The 16325-nt window shown below is 36.9% G+C and overlaps 1 protein-coding gene across 2 annotated transcripts in view; it reads left to right on the top strand.

The window, feature by feature from the left end:
• MRAP2 (melanocortin 2 receptor accessory protein 2) overlaps positions 1–11019 on the top strand; it is a 48898-nt gene extending 37879 nt beyond the window's left edge. For both annotated transcript variants that reach the window (XM_074310386.1, XM_074310387.1), the window contains exon 4: positions 9048–11019. In XM_074310386.1, coding sequence (XP_074166487.1) covers positions 9048–9441 — 394 coding nt within the window. In that variant the 3' untranslated portion in view covers positions 9442–11019. The remainder of the gene's footprint in view (positions 1–9047) is intronic.
• The last annotated feature ends 5306 nt before the right edge of the window (positions 11020–16325 follow it).

The following is a 16325-nucleotide window of genomic DNA, read 5'->3' as shown; positions in this document are numbered from 1 at the left end:
CAAGCCAATTAACCTTATTTGCTTCAATTTCCTTATCTGTAAAATAGGTTTGAGAAGAAAATGGCAAAGCACTACAGTATCTTTGCCAAGAAGACCCCAAATGGGGTCAAAAGAGTTGTACACAACTGGAAAATGACTTATGCAACAAAGAAGTCTTTAACATTTTGGAACAATCTTCTCTTTTCAGAACTATCTCATATTACTCCCTTGTAGGTACTCTGTACCTACGAGGTTAAATTCAACTATGCTTTCCCCAACTCCACTCCTGAACATATCCTCTACTTTCCAATGCAACTTTGCACATTGTATCTATGCCTGCAGTGTGCTCCTTCCACTTTTTTAAATGCTGAATTATTGATGGTTCATAGTTGTTAGTCCTTTGTTTGTGAAGAGAAGCAGATATCAAGGAGATGATGCCATGACATGGATAGGGTGAGAGATTGTGGCCTTTTAAAGCTAAGATTTTTAATAGCCTTAGTTTGCCTGAGGCAATGCCAATTTAGTGATAAAGACTAGTGAGGCAAAGAACTGAGTGATTTGGGTTTAAGACATGGTCCTTAAAGAAATCTAGCTGCTAAATTCCAAGATATTTTGGAAGGTTTCAGCATTCAAAAAAAAAAATACACTCATTTGGGCAGAACACCAGCAGGGAAGGGTATGATACTCTATGTGGATGGAAGGGAGGAAAAGAAAGGGAGAGAGGGGGAGAGAGAGAGAGAAAGAGAGAGAGAGAGAGAGAGAGAGAGAGAGAGAGAGAGAGAGAGAGAGAGAGAGAGAGAGAGAGAGAGAGAGAGAGAGAGAGAGAGAGAAGAAGAAGAAGAAGAAGAAGAAGAAAGAAAGAAAGAAAGAAAGAAAGAAAGAAAGAAAGAAAGAAAGAAAGAAAGAAAGAAAGAAAGAAAGAAAGAAAAAAAAGAAGGAAGGAAGAAAGAAAGAAAGAAAGAAAGAAAAAGAAAGAAAAAAAAGGAAGGAAGGAAGGAAGGAAAGATGGAAGGAAGGAAGGAAGGAAAGATGGAAAGACAGAAAGACGGAAAGGAAGAAAAAGTCACTGTATTGTCCAACTGAGCAGTTCATTTGGGTCTCCAGTACTCATAAAGGTTGTTGCTTGTCCTTTGTTCTTGAAGAGGACTATGATAACAGAGAGTGATGCTATGACACTCCCTCCTCAAGCCTCACATAGACTCTAGACCAGTCCTGGAGTCAGGAAGACCATGGTTCACAACATTCTAGCCAAATTGCCTCAGTGCCCCAGGCAGCTCTCTAAGGCTATATATATATAAATTGAAGAAAAAAAGTACCAAAATGATAGAAGATATTTTCACATTGGAAATTATTTATACAGATTTGGTTAACTCTCTCCTTTTTGTGTCTCCACTCTCCCAGTAACCCATTTAATTTAAAAAAAATCATTCTGATACTCAAATAGATCAATAATTTCATTGATGGAACATTGATGGAATGATTCAAAATGTTATCTAACTGTACCTGTCCGTGTCCTCCTATAACTGTTACCAGGGATCTATCCAACCTCTTTCACTTTCTTCTGATACCAGTGGATCCAAGGATCCACTTTCTCCAAAAATTTTAGTGAAAGTTAGAGTCCATCAATTCAGAAATTATGCTACCTTTCTGAATAACACAGTCACATATTGACTTTCAGTAGGCTAATTTAAGGTTATATTTGAGAAGTAATATCCAGATACACAATGGAAAGAGACTGCTAGAGTATCACCTCATTTTATAATTGACAAGCTTGAAGTCTAGAAACATTAAACCACTTGCCCAAGTCACCCTACTAATTATTGATAAAGCTAGGACTTGAGCCCAAGTCTTCTTGGTTCTAAATATAAGCTTATTCCTTTCTACCACGCTGCAGCCTTCCAATTCTAAAGTTATTGCTGTTTTATTTTATTGTAATGTGCAACCAGCCAATGAAATGATCTTCTATTCCAAGGTCTAGTAGATTAATTGAATTCCAAGCACCAGTGGATTCTGGGAATCTTTCAGTTTATCTCATTGATCACAATACAGGCAGTTTTAGGAGTGACACAATTACTGAAAACTAAGTGATCCTTGGCAAGGCAGGAGAGAGAGAGAGAGAAAGACTGCTACTATAAAGTTAATGTTGCTTTCTATAAAGCTATTAAGCAAAGGAAACTGCAGACATGGTAGTTTTTTGCCATTATACAGGAAAATACTTTTCTGGGAGATTTTATGGAAAATGAAGAAGTAGCATTTTTCTCTCTCCTTTTTCATCAAGAATTCTCGTGATGTATATAAAAGAAAGGGGCTGGGATAGTTTTTTCATTCTTTAGATTTCATATCTGAAAAATAAAACCACCCGCTTCCCAATTCATAGTACCATAGACAGCAAGCTGGAAAGCACTCCAGCTGTCATCAGTTATGAACCTCCTATTTTACAGCTGAGGAAACAGGTCCAGGAAGGCCAAATGACTAATCAAACATTTATCATACCCTCTCTCAGTTTTGAGCACTGAGATTTTGTCCACAACAAAATAAATTAATATTATTTAATTGCATCTCATCCTTGATTTGGAGTACTGGACTCTAGTTCTTATGAACATTGATAGATATGAAACCAAACTTCTGTATTTATTTCTCCATAAGCTGTCATTTAGCTAAACATCCCTTTCCTTCATCCCAAAGTCTAAGGAAATCCATCCCTGGAAGCCTTGATGAGGAAGACGTGCATTCCAGAAAAGAGAAATACAGAAAAAATGCTTGGAGTTTTGTTTAAGGAATAGCAAGAAGGTCAATGTCAAAGTGAATCACTGTATGTAAGTGTGTGTGTGTGTGTGTGTGTGTGTGTGTGTGTGTGTGTATGCGCACGCGCGTGTGTGAGTGAATGAGTGAGTGAGGAAATATATTCCAGACATGAGGAATACAGACAAATTGACTGTAGTCATTTAAGAAACAGCAGGAAGGCCAATTTCAATGAATCACTGTATGTAAGGGTGTGTGTGTGTGTGTGTGTGTGTGTGTGTGGTTGGGGAAATGGATTTAAGATGTCAGGAGACTGAAAATGTATTTGGTATTGGAGGGAGGCAGTTCATGAAGATCTTTAAATATCAAGTAGAAAATTTTATTTTTTGATTTAAGAATTTATTTAGAATTTATTTTTGAAATTATAGGGAACTAGGTAGAGGGTGCATAGAGATAAATGCTTTGGAAAATGTTTATTATGTCTACCATTTCCTTTCTCTACTTCTGAAATCATATTCAAACCAATTTTGCCATTTTTCTTTTAAGGGGGGTTTACCAATTAACTTCCCTACAACTCACTCTCCTTGTAAGTTTTAGGACCAAAATATTGTCATGGCGACCATTTCCCTATAGTGGTTGTCTCCCCCAACTAGAATGTAAGTTCCTTGAGAGTAGGGACTATTTTTACTTTTTAAATTTATATTCTCTTACTTTGTGCTAGTAAATATTTCATAAATGCTTTTTTCATTTATTAATTTTTATTGAATCAAATGTTCCTACCCAAGAGCTCTGGTAAGACAGTTGTGGAAGTGAACTCCCTGATGAACAGAAATGCCCCTGAGTGGAAGCCAGTTGGTCCTTGAGAAGGCTTCATCATACCCCAGTGTACAAACAACCATTAAGACCGATGTGTGAACTGTTCTTGTAGATGGGCAGCTAAGTGGTGCAGTGGATAGAATTTGGATATAGAGTCATGAAGAGAGCTTCAGATACTTCATAGTTGTATGACTTTGGGCAAATCACTTCACACTCTTTGCCTCAGTTTTTTCATCTATAAAATGACCTGGAGAAGGAAATGGCAAATCACTCACTTTGCCCAGAAACCTCCCAAAAAGAGTAACAAAAAGCCAGATACAACTGACAACTAAACCACCACAACAACCTCCTAACAGTAGTCATCAAAAGTAATGTGTGTCTAGAAGCATGCTTTTAGCATAAGACATGACCTTGACCTCAAGGAACCTTGTTGAAGAGAGACTAAATTTGAGTAAGCATTCAAAATGAGAGAATAATAAAACTGTCTATGTTTGGTGTATTATTAATTTTTGTTAATATTTTTCATCAGTCATTAAAATAACAGAAAATTCCTGGACAAAAAGTTTTCTATATGTTTTTGAATTTTCATTGAACCAAGAAATCTCCAAAGTGCACAGGAAAGCTGAAGTCCTTAGAGATGATGGTTCAGGAAACTCAGGTTCTGCTCAATCACCACCCATCTTATGTTGGTTGCATTAATTGTCAGCATGATGAAACTTTTCTCTCCTAAAATCCTTCTCTGATATTTTACCATGTGGAGATAACCTTTGGGGCCTCAAAGACTATGCCAAGAAATCACAAGCTCTGGCAAGACCCACCAAACTGGAAAGCCTTCATGGATGGGCCTGTAATGGATTGTTTGTCTATATCCCACAAAGACTCAAGTCTAATTATGCTCAGAAAAGCTTATCACAAGAAAGTTAGCTGAAAGATGACGGATTATTATTCTTATTATGGTCACACCAAATCATGAATATGATATACCATGGTTTAAAGAATTGCAATTTGCCCTATTGATGTGAGTACTAGCATTGTTGAAATTGTGCTTTTCTAATTAGTGAAGCATAGGAAGAATAATAATACATATTTGGCAGGGATGATTGTATTAGTGCATTGAACTCCTGACATAGAAAGTCTCTCCATTAATGGGCTCAACAAATTATCTATGACTTAAAGGTTGTTGTTTTTTTTAAATTTAGTTATTTTTAATAATAGTTTTTTATTTTCAAAATATATACAAAGGTAGTTTTCAACATTCACCTTTGCAAAACCTTGTGTTCCAAATTTTTCCCCTTTTGTTGCCCCCACTCTCTTCCCTAGACTGTAAATAATCCAATATATTTGGATTATTACATGTTAAACATGTGCAATTCTCTACATTCCACAAATATTCCACAAATATCATGCTGCATAAGAATAATCATATTAAAAAGAAAAAAAATGAGAAAGAAAACAAAAAGCAAGCAAATCATAATAAAAAGGTGAAAATATTATGTTGTGATCCACATTTAATCCCCACAGTTCTGTCCCTGGATACAAATGACTCTCACAAATCTGATGGAATTGGTCTAAATCACCTCGTTTAAAAAAGTCACATCCTTCAGAATTTATCGTTACATAATTTTGTTGTTGTTTTGTACAATGTTCCCTTGGTTCTATTCACTTTACTTAGCATACAACTTAGAGTTTTAAAAGTTGCCCAGGAGAAAATGAGAATTTAAATGATTTATCTACTGTTGATCAATAATTTAATCAGCATGTATTTATTGGCTCACCATGTGCCAGTTATTTATGCTAGAATCTAGGGAATATAAAAAGAAAAATGATTTCCCTCAAGAAATTTACTTCTGTTGGGTGAAATGTATACACATAAGAATATACAAAAGAATTAAAGGTCATTTTTTGGGGGGGGTGAGAGGCAAGGCACTAGGAACTTGTGGGTCATGTAGAAGATAGTGCTTGAGCTGAGTCTTGAAGAAAATTAGGGATTTTAAGAAGCAGAAGTGAGCAGGAGCAGATTTCAGCAAGAGACTCAGCAGCCTTTGTAAGGGTATAGTGAGGTCCAAGAGACTGAGAATCACTTTCCAGGAACTTTACAAAGGACATTTTGCCACAGCTTAAGAATGTGTGTTAGCCATGAGATCAGTCAACTCTTCACATGGAATTAGTTTTTAAATTTTTCATAGCAAAGTTGTAATTCAAAAAGCTGGAAACTGTGGGAAGATTAAATAAGGAAACTTGTGTTCATAATTGCAGAAAATATAGATTTCTTTTTTCCCTCTTAAGGGAAATATGCAAAAATTTGCTCTGAGACACCACTGATAGAGAAGAAAAATCATTTGAGAAGAAGCTAAATGTAAACAAATAATCTGGAAAGTAAATTAGCAGGAAGAATTCAGCTACTGATTGGAAAAGAGACATAGCTTTGTGAACTTTATCTCACAATGAGAGTTGAATTCTGTATCAATTTGAATTTATTGCCTGCCAGCATCCTCTAAACTAAAGCTTGGCAGAGATGCCTTGTTCTTTGCTCCCTCTTACCGTTTGAGAGGGAGAACTGGGGTGGGAGTGGGAGGCAGAATAACAGAGTACAGGTTTTGCATAATTTTGCAGTCAACTCTGTTATAAGAAGAGGTTCGGAGATAATTGGACAAAGTTGAATCCCATCAAGTGAAAGAGTTGTCTGGACTTATCTTCAATATTCAAGTGGTTTTGCATGAGCTTTCCTTTCCTTTCCTTTCCTTTCCTTTAAAGAGACCTGACTGGAAAGAAATGATTAAACCCAGAAGAATCCTCATTTGTCTAGATGGATAGTAAATCTGACAAGGAAAGCTTGACAATTTTTGTGATTTACAGGGAACTGCTGGTTACTACAATAGTGTAACAATTTCTCTGCACCTTGTTAAGGGTAAAGAACTTGTTACTACCCCATCAACTGATAGAAAACAAAAGGGAAGTTAATTCTCATATTTTGAGAAGACTAGCAGAGAAGTAGTAGGGAAGTGGTTCTGTGGAGTACAGATTATTCCTGAAAGCCTTGCTATCAAAACATTGTGAGTTGTCTCAGCTATGTGGGTTTCCCCAATCATGACCTTCCTGCTAATATGTGCCCATTCTTTTTCATGGATACTGTGCAACTGGTAGGAGAGTTTGATTCAGGTTTATGGATGGACTGTGACTATTTCTGCCTTATATAATAACTTTTGCTTTTAACATTAAGTAAATATTTTGAGGTAATTATGTTGGGTAATTGAATCTGTATAAAGAAGCAGCTCAGGAACTACAATGGTAAGTAGTAATAGTAATAAATAGGAATAGTAACAGTGTACCTCTCCCCCACCCAAGCCCTTAGTAGAGTAAACCCTGGCTGTCTGAAAGAATAGCCAGTAATTACTGCATAGCACTAATCCTTCTCTGGTAAGCCTAGATCTACAAGTGTGAGGGAGGTTGAATTGAGCCAGTCAATTCAGAGTGAGGATTACTAAATTGTACCATTGTGGTTCAGCAGGTAGGTGGCACAATGGGTAGAGCCCTGTGCCTGGACTCAGGTATTCAAATTTGGTCTTAGACGTGTAATAGCTGTGTGACCCCCGGCAAAGCATTTAACTCTGCTTGCCTCAGTTTCCTCATCTGTAAAAAGCTGGAGAAGGAAATAGCAAACTACTCAGGTATCTTTGGAAACTCCAAATGGGGTCACAAAGAGTTGGATGGGTAGAACAACAAAATGTAGCCATTTGCATTTGCACTTTTAGGACATTAGTAATCAATGGTTTTACCCTGGTCTCAACAAGAAAAGGGAAAAAATAGGTCCATCTTTTATACTCTTAAAGTGATGTTTCTTTCTAAGGGGTTTTAAGAGAGGCATTTCATAATTCTCAGTGACAAAATGAGCCATATAGCTGAAATACACAGTCAAAGCTCTATCTGAAAAGCAGAGAATTTGATTATCTGATTTTTTTATACTCCTATGACTCCATCAGCCAGAACAGAAAATGTCAGATCAGAGGAAGATCTCTTATTGAAAAGAGTGATCAATACTCAGTCTGCTATAGCCTTCTAGCAATGAGGAATTATGTGGACCTAAGTACTTTAAATATGTCTTTCATCAAGACTCTCAAGGTTCACTTTTTTCCCCAGGTATGATCTTATCTCATTAACTCATGGGGAGACTAGCTACTCAGCCCCTGTGTTTCAGAAGCTTTTAACCACCTAGGAGAGGATATGAGTAGAAAAATTCACTTTTAACAGGGACAAAAAAACCCCTACTTTCATTTACCTTAGAGCACACAATTTATTGGCATTTCCCCTCAATGATTTTCTTCATACTTTTAGAGCTGATTCATCCAATGATTATTGCAGGGCCCAAGAAAATATTCAGTGACAGGGGCTGAAAACACGTTGATGAATGGAGAAACTGAGGCTTCTGGGGAAAAGTATTAATTCACATTTACCCAGCTAATCATCTTGGTGTAGTGGATCAATTCTTATTCATCCTTCAAGATTAGCTCAAATGCCACCTCTTCCATAAAGCCTGCTTTAATTTTCTCTCCTACTCTCAGTCAGCATCAGGAGTTATCTTTGTCTCTCTCCTTCCTTCCCTCCTTTTTTTCTCTCCTTTCTCCCCTCACCTTTTTTTTTTTTTTTTTTTTTTTTTTTTTAACTTCCTTTCACTCCTTCTCTCTCTCTCCCTTTTTCCTCTTTCAGCCATTTAATCAAAAGGTAGGTGGCTGAATGAACAGAGCATTGGGCCTGGAGTCAGGAAGATCTGAGTTCAAATCCAGTCTCAGATGTTCACTAATTTTGTGAGTCTGGGAAAGTCATTTAATCTGGGTCTGTCTTAATCCAGTGGAGAAGGAAATGGCAAACCACTTCAGTGTCTTTACCAGGAAAACCTTATGAACACAATACTAGTGTGCTATGATCCATTGGGATACAAAGAGTCAGAAATGATTGAACAACAATAGCTGCTATGCAGTGCATTATGGTTTCTTAGTCAGCTTGGTATTTGTTTTTGTATTCCCAGTGATCCAGGAAAGCCTCCTTTTCACATAGTAATACTAATAGTTAATTATATATAGCACTTAGTAGGTGCTAGGCACTGTGCTAAATGGTTATCTCATTTATCCTTACAACAATGAGTTAGATTACTTTCAAGCTATTATCATCTCCATTTTATAGAGTAAATTGCTTCCTGTTTTGAAAAGAGTAACTTGCAGGGACTTTAGCTTTCATTTTCTTGTTTTTCAATCAACCAATAATGAATAAGCATGTATTAAGCACCTACAATAAGCCAGCATGAACCTGAGGATACAAAGGAAGGTAAAAGTATGATCCCTGCCCCCTATAAGTTCACTTTCTAATGGAGAAGACAACATGCAAAAAGTGTACATTAAAGATTTTTGCAGTGTAAATGAAAGCTAAACTCAAGAGTCCAAGCACTGAGGATACAAAATGTGGAAAGGAATGATATTAATAGTATAAATGATTTTGCCTTTTCTTTTTCTTTTTAGAAATGCAGAACCTCCTGAAAAGCATTTTCAAATGAAGAGCTTTGTTACAGACTTTGGAAGGCCTCGGGAGCCAGATAAGGTATTTTCTCGTCCAGCAACTGCTGAATCCAGATCTCTCTTCCATTGCTACATCAATGAAGTGGAACAGTTGGACATGCCAAAGATAAGTCACAAAGCAACTGCTGTGGATGCTGATGAACTCTTTCAGGAGGGGTCCAGAAGTAGCGGGAGACCAGAGGAAGACGACCTGACCCAGATGACCAAATTCAACATCCCCAACTTTGTGAACACTGACCAAAATTCCTCCTTTGGGGAGGATGATCTCCTGATTTCTGAGACACCAGTTCTAGAAAACAAACCAATAGTTCAGACCTCCCATGAAGTCCTAGATTAAGAAAGATTCTCTATAGGACAGAGTCTTTATAATATCATGGATCCAAGTACTGCTTAGCAAGGGATTTTCTTCACAGGCAGCTTCAGATTTGTTTCAGGGTTGTGTGTGTGTGTGTGTGTGTGTGTGTGTGTGTGTGTGTGTGTGTGTGCACGCGTGCTTGTGGGTGCACATATGGCTAAAGTAGAAGTCACTGCTTTTTGAACTTTTTTGGGGGGAAAGTATTGAGACTATCCCATTTGGTGGGTTGGAAATTGTTTAATCCCATATATACTGAGGCAGTCTACATAGTGGAAAGGGAATTGGTTGTGGAATCAAGAAGCGAATTTAGGGTTAGGGTTAGGGTTAGGGTTTTCAAGTGCTCCCTCTGACATATACTGGCAGTTAACTTATTATTCCAGACAACCCTAGAAAACTGTGAATCTCAGAAAGTACCATTCTGCTTTGGTAGGAGTTTCTCATCCAGGAATTCATCCCTTTTATGAAATCACAGATCTATTTCTTATCCTATATATTATACCAGTTGGTTTAAGTCCTTATAGGTAGGGCTGTGTTAAGCCAGTGTGAATGAATGAATACCCTGTCTGAGAGTCTAGCAAAAGGGCCTTACCGCTGTGGGCCCTTTGACCCTTCTGCCCAATTATTAAGCATAGCTCTTTGTGTAGAGGTATAGCACAAGGCAGAAGGAATACGCCTGAGTGATGAGAATCCATTTTCTAAGAACATCTCAGTTGGTCATTAACCAGAGTCAACTGCCTTGTGGTACACCAGGTGTTCTTATGCAATTGGATATACTTGTAGTAATTTCCCTAAAGAAAGAATGGAGCTGGGTGATGGAGTGGCTGATATGGAGCTTTGTGACCATGATATAAACATAATCCTGCCTCAGACACTTGTTAGTTGTGTGAATCCGGACAAGGAATTAAACTCAGTACCTCGTTTTGCTCATCTGTAAAACGGACTGATGATGATTATAGGAACTACTTCACAGGATTGTTGTGAGAATCTAATGAAGTAATATATGTAAAGTAATTTGCACACCTTAAAGTGCTTTATAAATGTCAGCTACTATTATAACTACTGTTGCTATTATTATATTATTAAATGGCCTTTAGGATACACCTGACCAGCATTCCTCCTTCCAAGAAGGTGCTCAAGCTTAGTTTGTATGGCTTTTAATAGGGCTGTTTTCTGCTTTTAACCCTACTTAGTACCACTGTTTTCTCATCACTATTGCCATTTTCTATAAATTAATGGAAAGCATTCTTCATGGGTCAGTTTTCCTTATGTGGCTAAAGCAAGAAGTTGGGTATTGTTGCCAGGGCAGAGATTTTTGACCCAGACTATCATGGATGCTCTACACAATACCAACAGCAATTCCTTCATATCCCAAAATATCCTGCATGTGGAAAGCAAGCCTGAAACCTGGAACAGAAAGCAATTCAGCTCATTCAGTGGCCTGGGAGGCTGGCTGCTAATTTGTAAGGACATTTTTGTTATGAAATTTTTCACCGCCTGTGATGAAAAACAACCCTTTCCTGCCTTGTACTGAGTGTAAAATAAACGAGTTCAATTGCATATTACTTTGCTGCTTGGCTATGACACCTCTGTGTTTTTTAATATGTTGTTGGGACATGATGCCTCTCTCTTGGCTCTTTATTATTTATTTCTTTTGCTGGTCAACTGGTGAAAAAACATAATGTTTTATACCAACTCATTTTCCTGACTTTTTTTTTAAACAGGGGAAGCAAGATGGCACAGCATATATAGAGTGCTGGGCCAGGAATCAGAAAGATTCATCTTCCTTCAAATCAAGTCTCAGAAACTTATTAGCTATTGTGACCCTAGGCAAGTCACTTAACCTGGTTGTCTCAGTTTCCTCATCTGTAAAATGAGCTAGAGAAAGAAATGGCAAACCTCTCCAACATCTTTGCCAAGAAAACCACAAATGGCATCTCAAAGAATTGAAAACAATTGAATAATAATAAACATTTCCTTTTAATAAAACAAAAAAAAACTCCCCCCAAAAACCCCTACATTTCCTCTTCCCAATATCCTTGAGACAAACATTATTCTTGAGGATACAAAGTACCCTATAATACATCCAGATAATACATCCAGACTTGAAATCTCTTTGTTTAAGATAAATTGCACTGGTGAATTCTTGCCCATAGCTTTACCCTGGAAGTCAAATGCCCCAAAGAGGAATCAAGACTGATTCAAGCAATTAGAGCATTTTTACTAACAAAATACTACTTGGATGTGGAATAGGCAGGTTAAAAAAAGAAAAGCCTTTGGCCTTCTTTTAAAAATATTTCAATATTATTTTAGTACTCTTTAATTATACATACATTAATAAAGTTTTAGAAAATGAAAGAATTTTTAAAACACGGGGCACATACTTAAAATTACTTAAGGCAAAGCTTTTTTAAAGTCTGTGATTTCCCAAAGAATCAATGGATAGGCTTAGAAAAGGGGTGGTTTTGGGGAGAGGGATGAGAAAAACATTTCCATTTTTATTTTTCGTAACTTTGATGTTCTTTGTAATGATACATATTTCATTTTATATATTTAGAATGTTTTGTGAAGGGGTTCATAATCTTCACCAGATTGACAAAGAGGTCTTCCACACATAAGAAATTAAGAACCCCTGATCTAGAGAATGTTTTTCTCCACCTTTTAATTCAAGAATTTGGGAGTGGGGGAGATAGGGTAAAATAAAGATAACCTGTTCCTGTAGCTAAATCATCTGTGTGGGGAGCTCAGGGACTGGGAACTTACTCCATCCCTGCAATTTGGTAACCTATCTGTACAAGCTAATCCTAAGAGTGTTGCCTAGCCCACTGAAAAGTTAAGTCATTTGCCCAAGATAACATAGCTTTTTATGTGAGAGAATCTAGGATCTTGAATCCAAGTCTTTCTCATTCTAAGGCTAGCTCTTTATATAATACTGGCATTCATCATTTCAATATAAAATGTAAGATAAAATTAACAACATTGTGAATCTATTGAAAGATATATTGCTTTTTAGTTATCTTTAAAACAAATCTTGAAAAAAAACCAGTCCCAATTAGTGTTGGTTTTGGGATTGTTTTGTCTCTACTTGCTCTCTAAAATAATTGCCATTTCATTTGAATAAATGGGGGTTCATTCCTTCTGAAAATTGCAAGAGGTCCATTCCATTCCACCCAAACCTTCCCTTAGTGGATAAATGCTATTTAATAATCCTGGAACACTTTGTCTGCCAGAAATCACTGTTGCTGAGACCCAGAGGACTAAGACAGGGTCAGCCAAGTCTGGATAAGATGGTGGAATAGTTTAGCACAGATAAGAGGGGCAGCCCAGAAACATCCACTTAAAACTCCTGAGGTAGGTAGGCTCTAGGAGATATGACCAAGAGTACAGAATTATAGAAAACAAACAAATAAACCAACAACAATGGACCAGGGGGCAGCTGCTCCAGTTTTTTATCTCATCTCTGTCATTTTTTACCCTTGTGATCTTAGGCAATTCACAATCTTCCTGAGCCTCAGTTTTCTAATTAATAAACAAGTTGGTTTCAATAGCCTTTATTCATTCTTTTGATTTACCTTCTTATGATGTTTCTCTGTTCTTTTAATCCTATCATCTCTTTCAGCTTTTGAGCTTATCTCAAAAACTCTCTCTAGACAGCAGAAGCAGGACAGTCACCATGCAGGGACAGAGCATACTTGTTTTACTAAGTTTTGCCTCCGTGAGTCATAGGGAAGCAAGTGGGAGTTTGCAAGCACTAGTTGATCTGGGTAGAGTGTGTGTGATGGTGGGTTGCATTAGAAAAGGTTAGTTATTATTTGTTATTATATTAGAAAAAAAGGTAGTTATAATCCTCTGAGAAATGAATTTTGATCATTAATAGAGCTTCCACTTTAGAAATTCTTTTCCCTTCTGTAATTTCCCTGAGGTGACAGTGATTTTTACTCAGACTCCTGCCTGCTCTGGGTGGTCCACTGAGCTCAAGAGAGGCAAGCTTCTATAGTCAGAAAGAACTGAGTTCAAATCCAGCTTCTGATACTAGCAGTGTGACTCTGGGCAAATAATTTGATTCTGTTTGCCTCTGTTTCCTCCCCTGTAAAATGAACTGGAGAAGGAAATGGAAAAGCAATATTCAATATATTTGGCAAGAAAATTCCAAATGGAGTCCAAAGAGTTGAGGTGACCGAATACCACCACTACCACAACCACCACCAACCACAACAAATTTTAGTCCCATATTCTCATTAATTGAATCTTGAAGGTGACTCAAAAACAAGATGAGAGCCAGAATTTTGGTAGGGTACTAGAGAGAAGCCAAATGTCTGGGGTCTAAGAGCTCCTGATAATAGTTTTGTTGGGTAGGTCATTTGTCCCATTTCTATCATACTGCTCTTCTCACTTGGGTGAGAACATCCTTGGTGGAAGCCTTACAGGTTCATAGGAGCCTCACAGGGCATGTAGTTTGCTCTCTTCCTCTATTTCAGTTGAGAAAATTAAGGTCCATGAAAGTGGAAAGACTTTCCCAAGTTGAGGGTAAATACTACAGATGGGAGTTGAGCCAACCTTTCCAATATACCATGCTTCTATGATGCAGGGAAGCTTTTAGGTCCAAATCAGCTCAAAAATCAGCACAATGAATCAGCACAAGTTTGAACAGGATTGCTGGTTAACTGTTGTGGAGCTAAAGAGACTGGGCCTGGAGTCAGAGAGAAGTAAGTTCAAATCCAGCCTCAGACTCTTACTAGCTGTGTGACTCCAGGTGAATCTCTTTACCTCTGTCCGTCTTGGTCTACAAAATCGGTATAATAGCAACACCTGTTTCCCTGGATTGGTTATGAGGGTAAAATAGATAATATTTATCAAGCACTCTAAACCTTAGAACAGTATATAAATCCTAGCTACTATTATTTTAACTGACAGAGGTTGAGGAATAGGAGAAGTGTAAGTTATTCTTTTGACCTATTGCCAAAGGAGAAATATTGTAATATTTGAAATTGAAATATTGAAATATTTGTAGGATATTCCATGCCAGATGAGGGGTATAATCCTGGAACACTTTGTCTGCCAGAAATCACTGTTGCTGAGACCCAGCAACAAGTCCAAAGGACTTCTCGGATGGGTTTCTTTAATCTTGATCATGATAAAATCCCAGTTAAATGCTGATCTGAACCTGAAATAACTGAAAAATATTAAAAAAGAAAAAAAAGGATTTTAAAAAAAGATCTCAGGAAATTTTGGGATTTACTCCGACACTACAGAACTACTTCTTTCCTCCCTACTTCCATAACATACTATAAACAGTTGTACTCATGAGTTAGCTCTCCTAGAATAGCAGCATTGAAGTCACCTAATAATAGCATAGTCAGATAATAATAAATAACCAAGCCTGGGAGAGGGGTCACCTAATTTAATACCACTGTGTTAGAAAAGATAAAACTGAGAGCCAGGGAGATTTAAATAACTTACCCCAAATCATCCAGGGAGTAAATATTGGAGGGGGGAAATTATGAAATCAGCTCCTCTGATTCCCAAGTGGAGTATTCTTTCCAATATAGTCTCCCAGATGGCTCATCTTCCATTTAGGGAGGACAGCACCAGACTTACTGTTACCTATTCTGTTTTTATTTATGGTTGAAAATATTTCAGTCTCCCTCAGGTCTGTGTACCCAGAGCAATGGTTCATGCATATCTGATGAACAAACCAGAGCTGCAATTATAGAGATAAAAAGTGGACAGAATGCTGAGTCAGGAGATTCATGATTTGAATCTTGCTTCTTATCCTGATAAGCTTTGTCACTCCTAGGCAAGTGACTTAAACTTCCTGAGCCTCAATTTTCCCCATTGTATAATAGAATAGCAACCCCCTATAGTATTTACTTTGTGACTATTGTGAACACTGAAATAAAATAATAGCAGCTAAGTTTATATAATACTTTGGGGTTTGTAAAAATGCTTTATATACATTATCTAATTTGATCCTCATTTCCCCCATTTTGCAGATAAGGAAACTGAGATAAGTGAGTTTAAGTCACTTGCTTAGCACCACTGTTAAGTGTCCAAGGTGGAATTTTAATTTAGGCATTCCTGAATCAAAATATAGTATTCATGTGTAGAAATCACTTTTTCCAGTTTGAATATTTTATTTTTCCTCAGTTATATGTAAAAACAATTTTTAACATAATTATATTCTTTAGATATTTGTATATGGAAATATATATGTAAACACATAAACAATATGTGTTTACATATATATTTCCATATACAAATACATATAATATAAATTGACTATGTATAATGAATGTGACTTGTATCTATAATATGAATGTATTTTTCTATACAAACACATAAACACATTTTATATATATATATATATATATATATATGTATGTATAAGAATGTATATAGTTACTTTTGAATGTGCATATGTACACACACCAACACTTGTGTGTGTATATCTGTCTGTCTGTCTATCTATCTGAAGATCTGTTGAACACATTAGTTTAAAAAGACCTGACTCTCCCATTGCAACCAGGGCAATCTGATCTCTTATCTGGTCACTGGACCCAGATGATCTTCAGGGGAAAGTAAGGCAGGTGACCTTGCCCAGCCTTTCCTCACTTAAATCCAATCACTTGCATGTCACGGCATCATCTCTCTAATATTGTAGTCCTTTTCAAGAAGGAAGGACAAACAATATCTATCTAACTAACATGATTATGGCTTATCTGTTATGTGCAAAGTAATTAGATATAACTAGGGACTTGCTATTAATAATTGACTTTCCAGGAAAAAACCCCCACAAAACTAAATGCAACATACTTTTAAGTTTGATATACATTAACATTTTCTCCATCATTTTTTAAAAGACATTTTTG

This window comes from Sminthopsis crassicaudata, chromosome 4 (genome assembly GCF_048593235.1).
Source record: "Sminthopsis crassicaudata isolate SCR6 chromosome 4, ASM4859323v1, whole genome shotgun sequence".
Classification (NCBI taxonomy): Eukaryota; Metazoa; Chordata; class Mammalia; order Dasyuromorphia; family Dasyuridae; genus Sminthopsis; species Sminthopsis crassicaudata.
The sequence above is the reverse complement of the archived record's forward strand: the minus strand, read 5'-3'. Positions and strand labels throughout refer to the sequence as shown.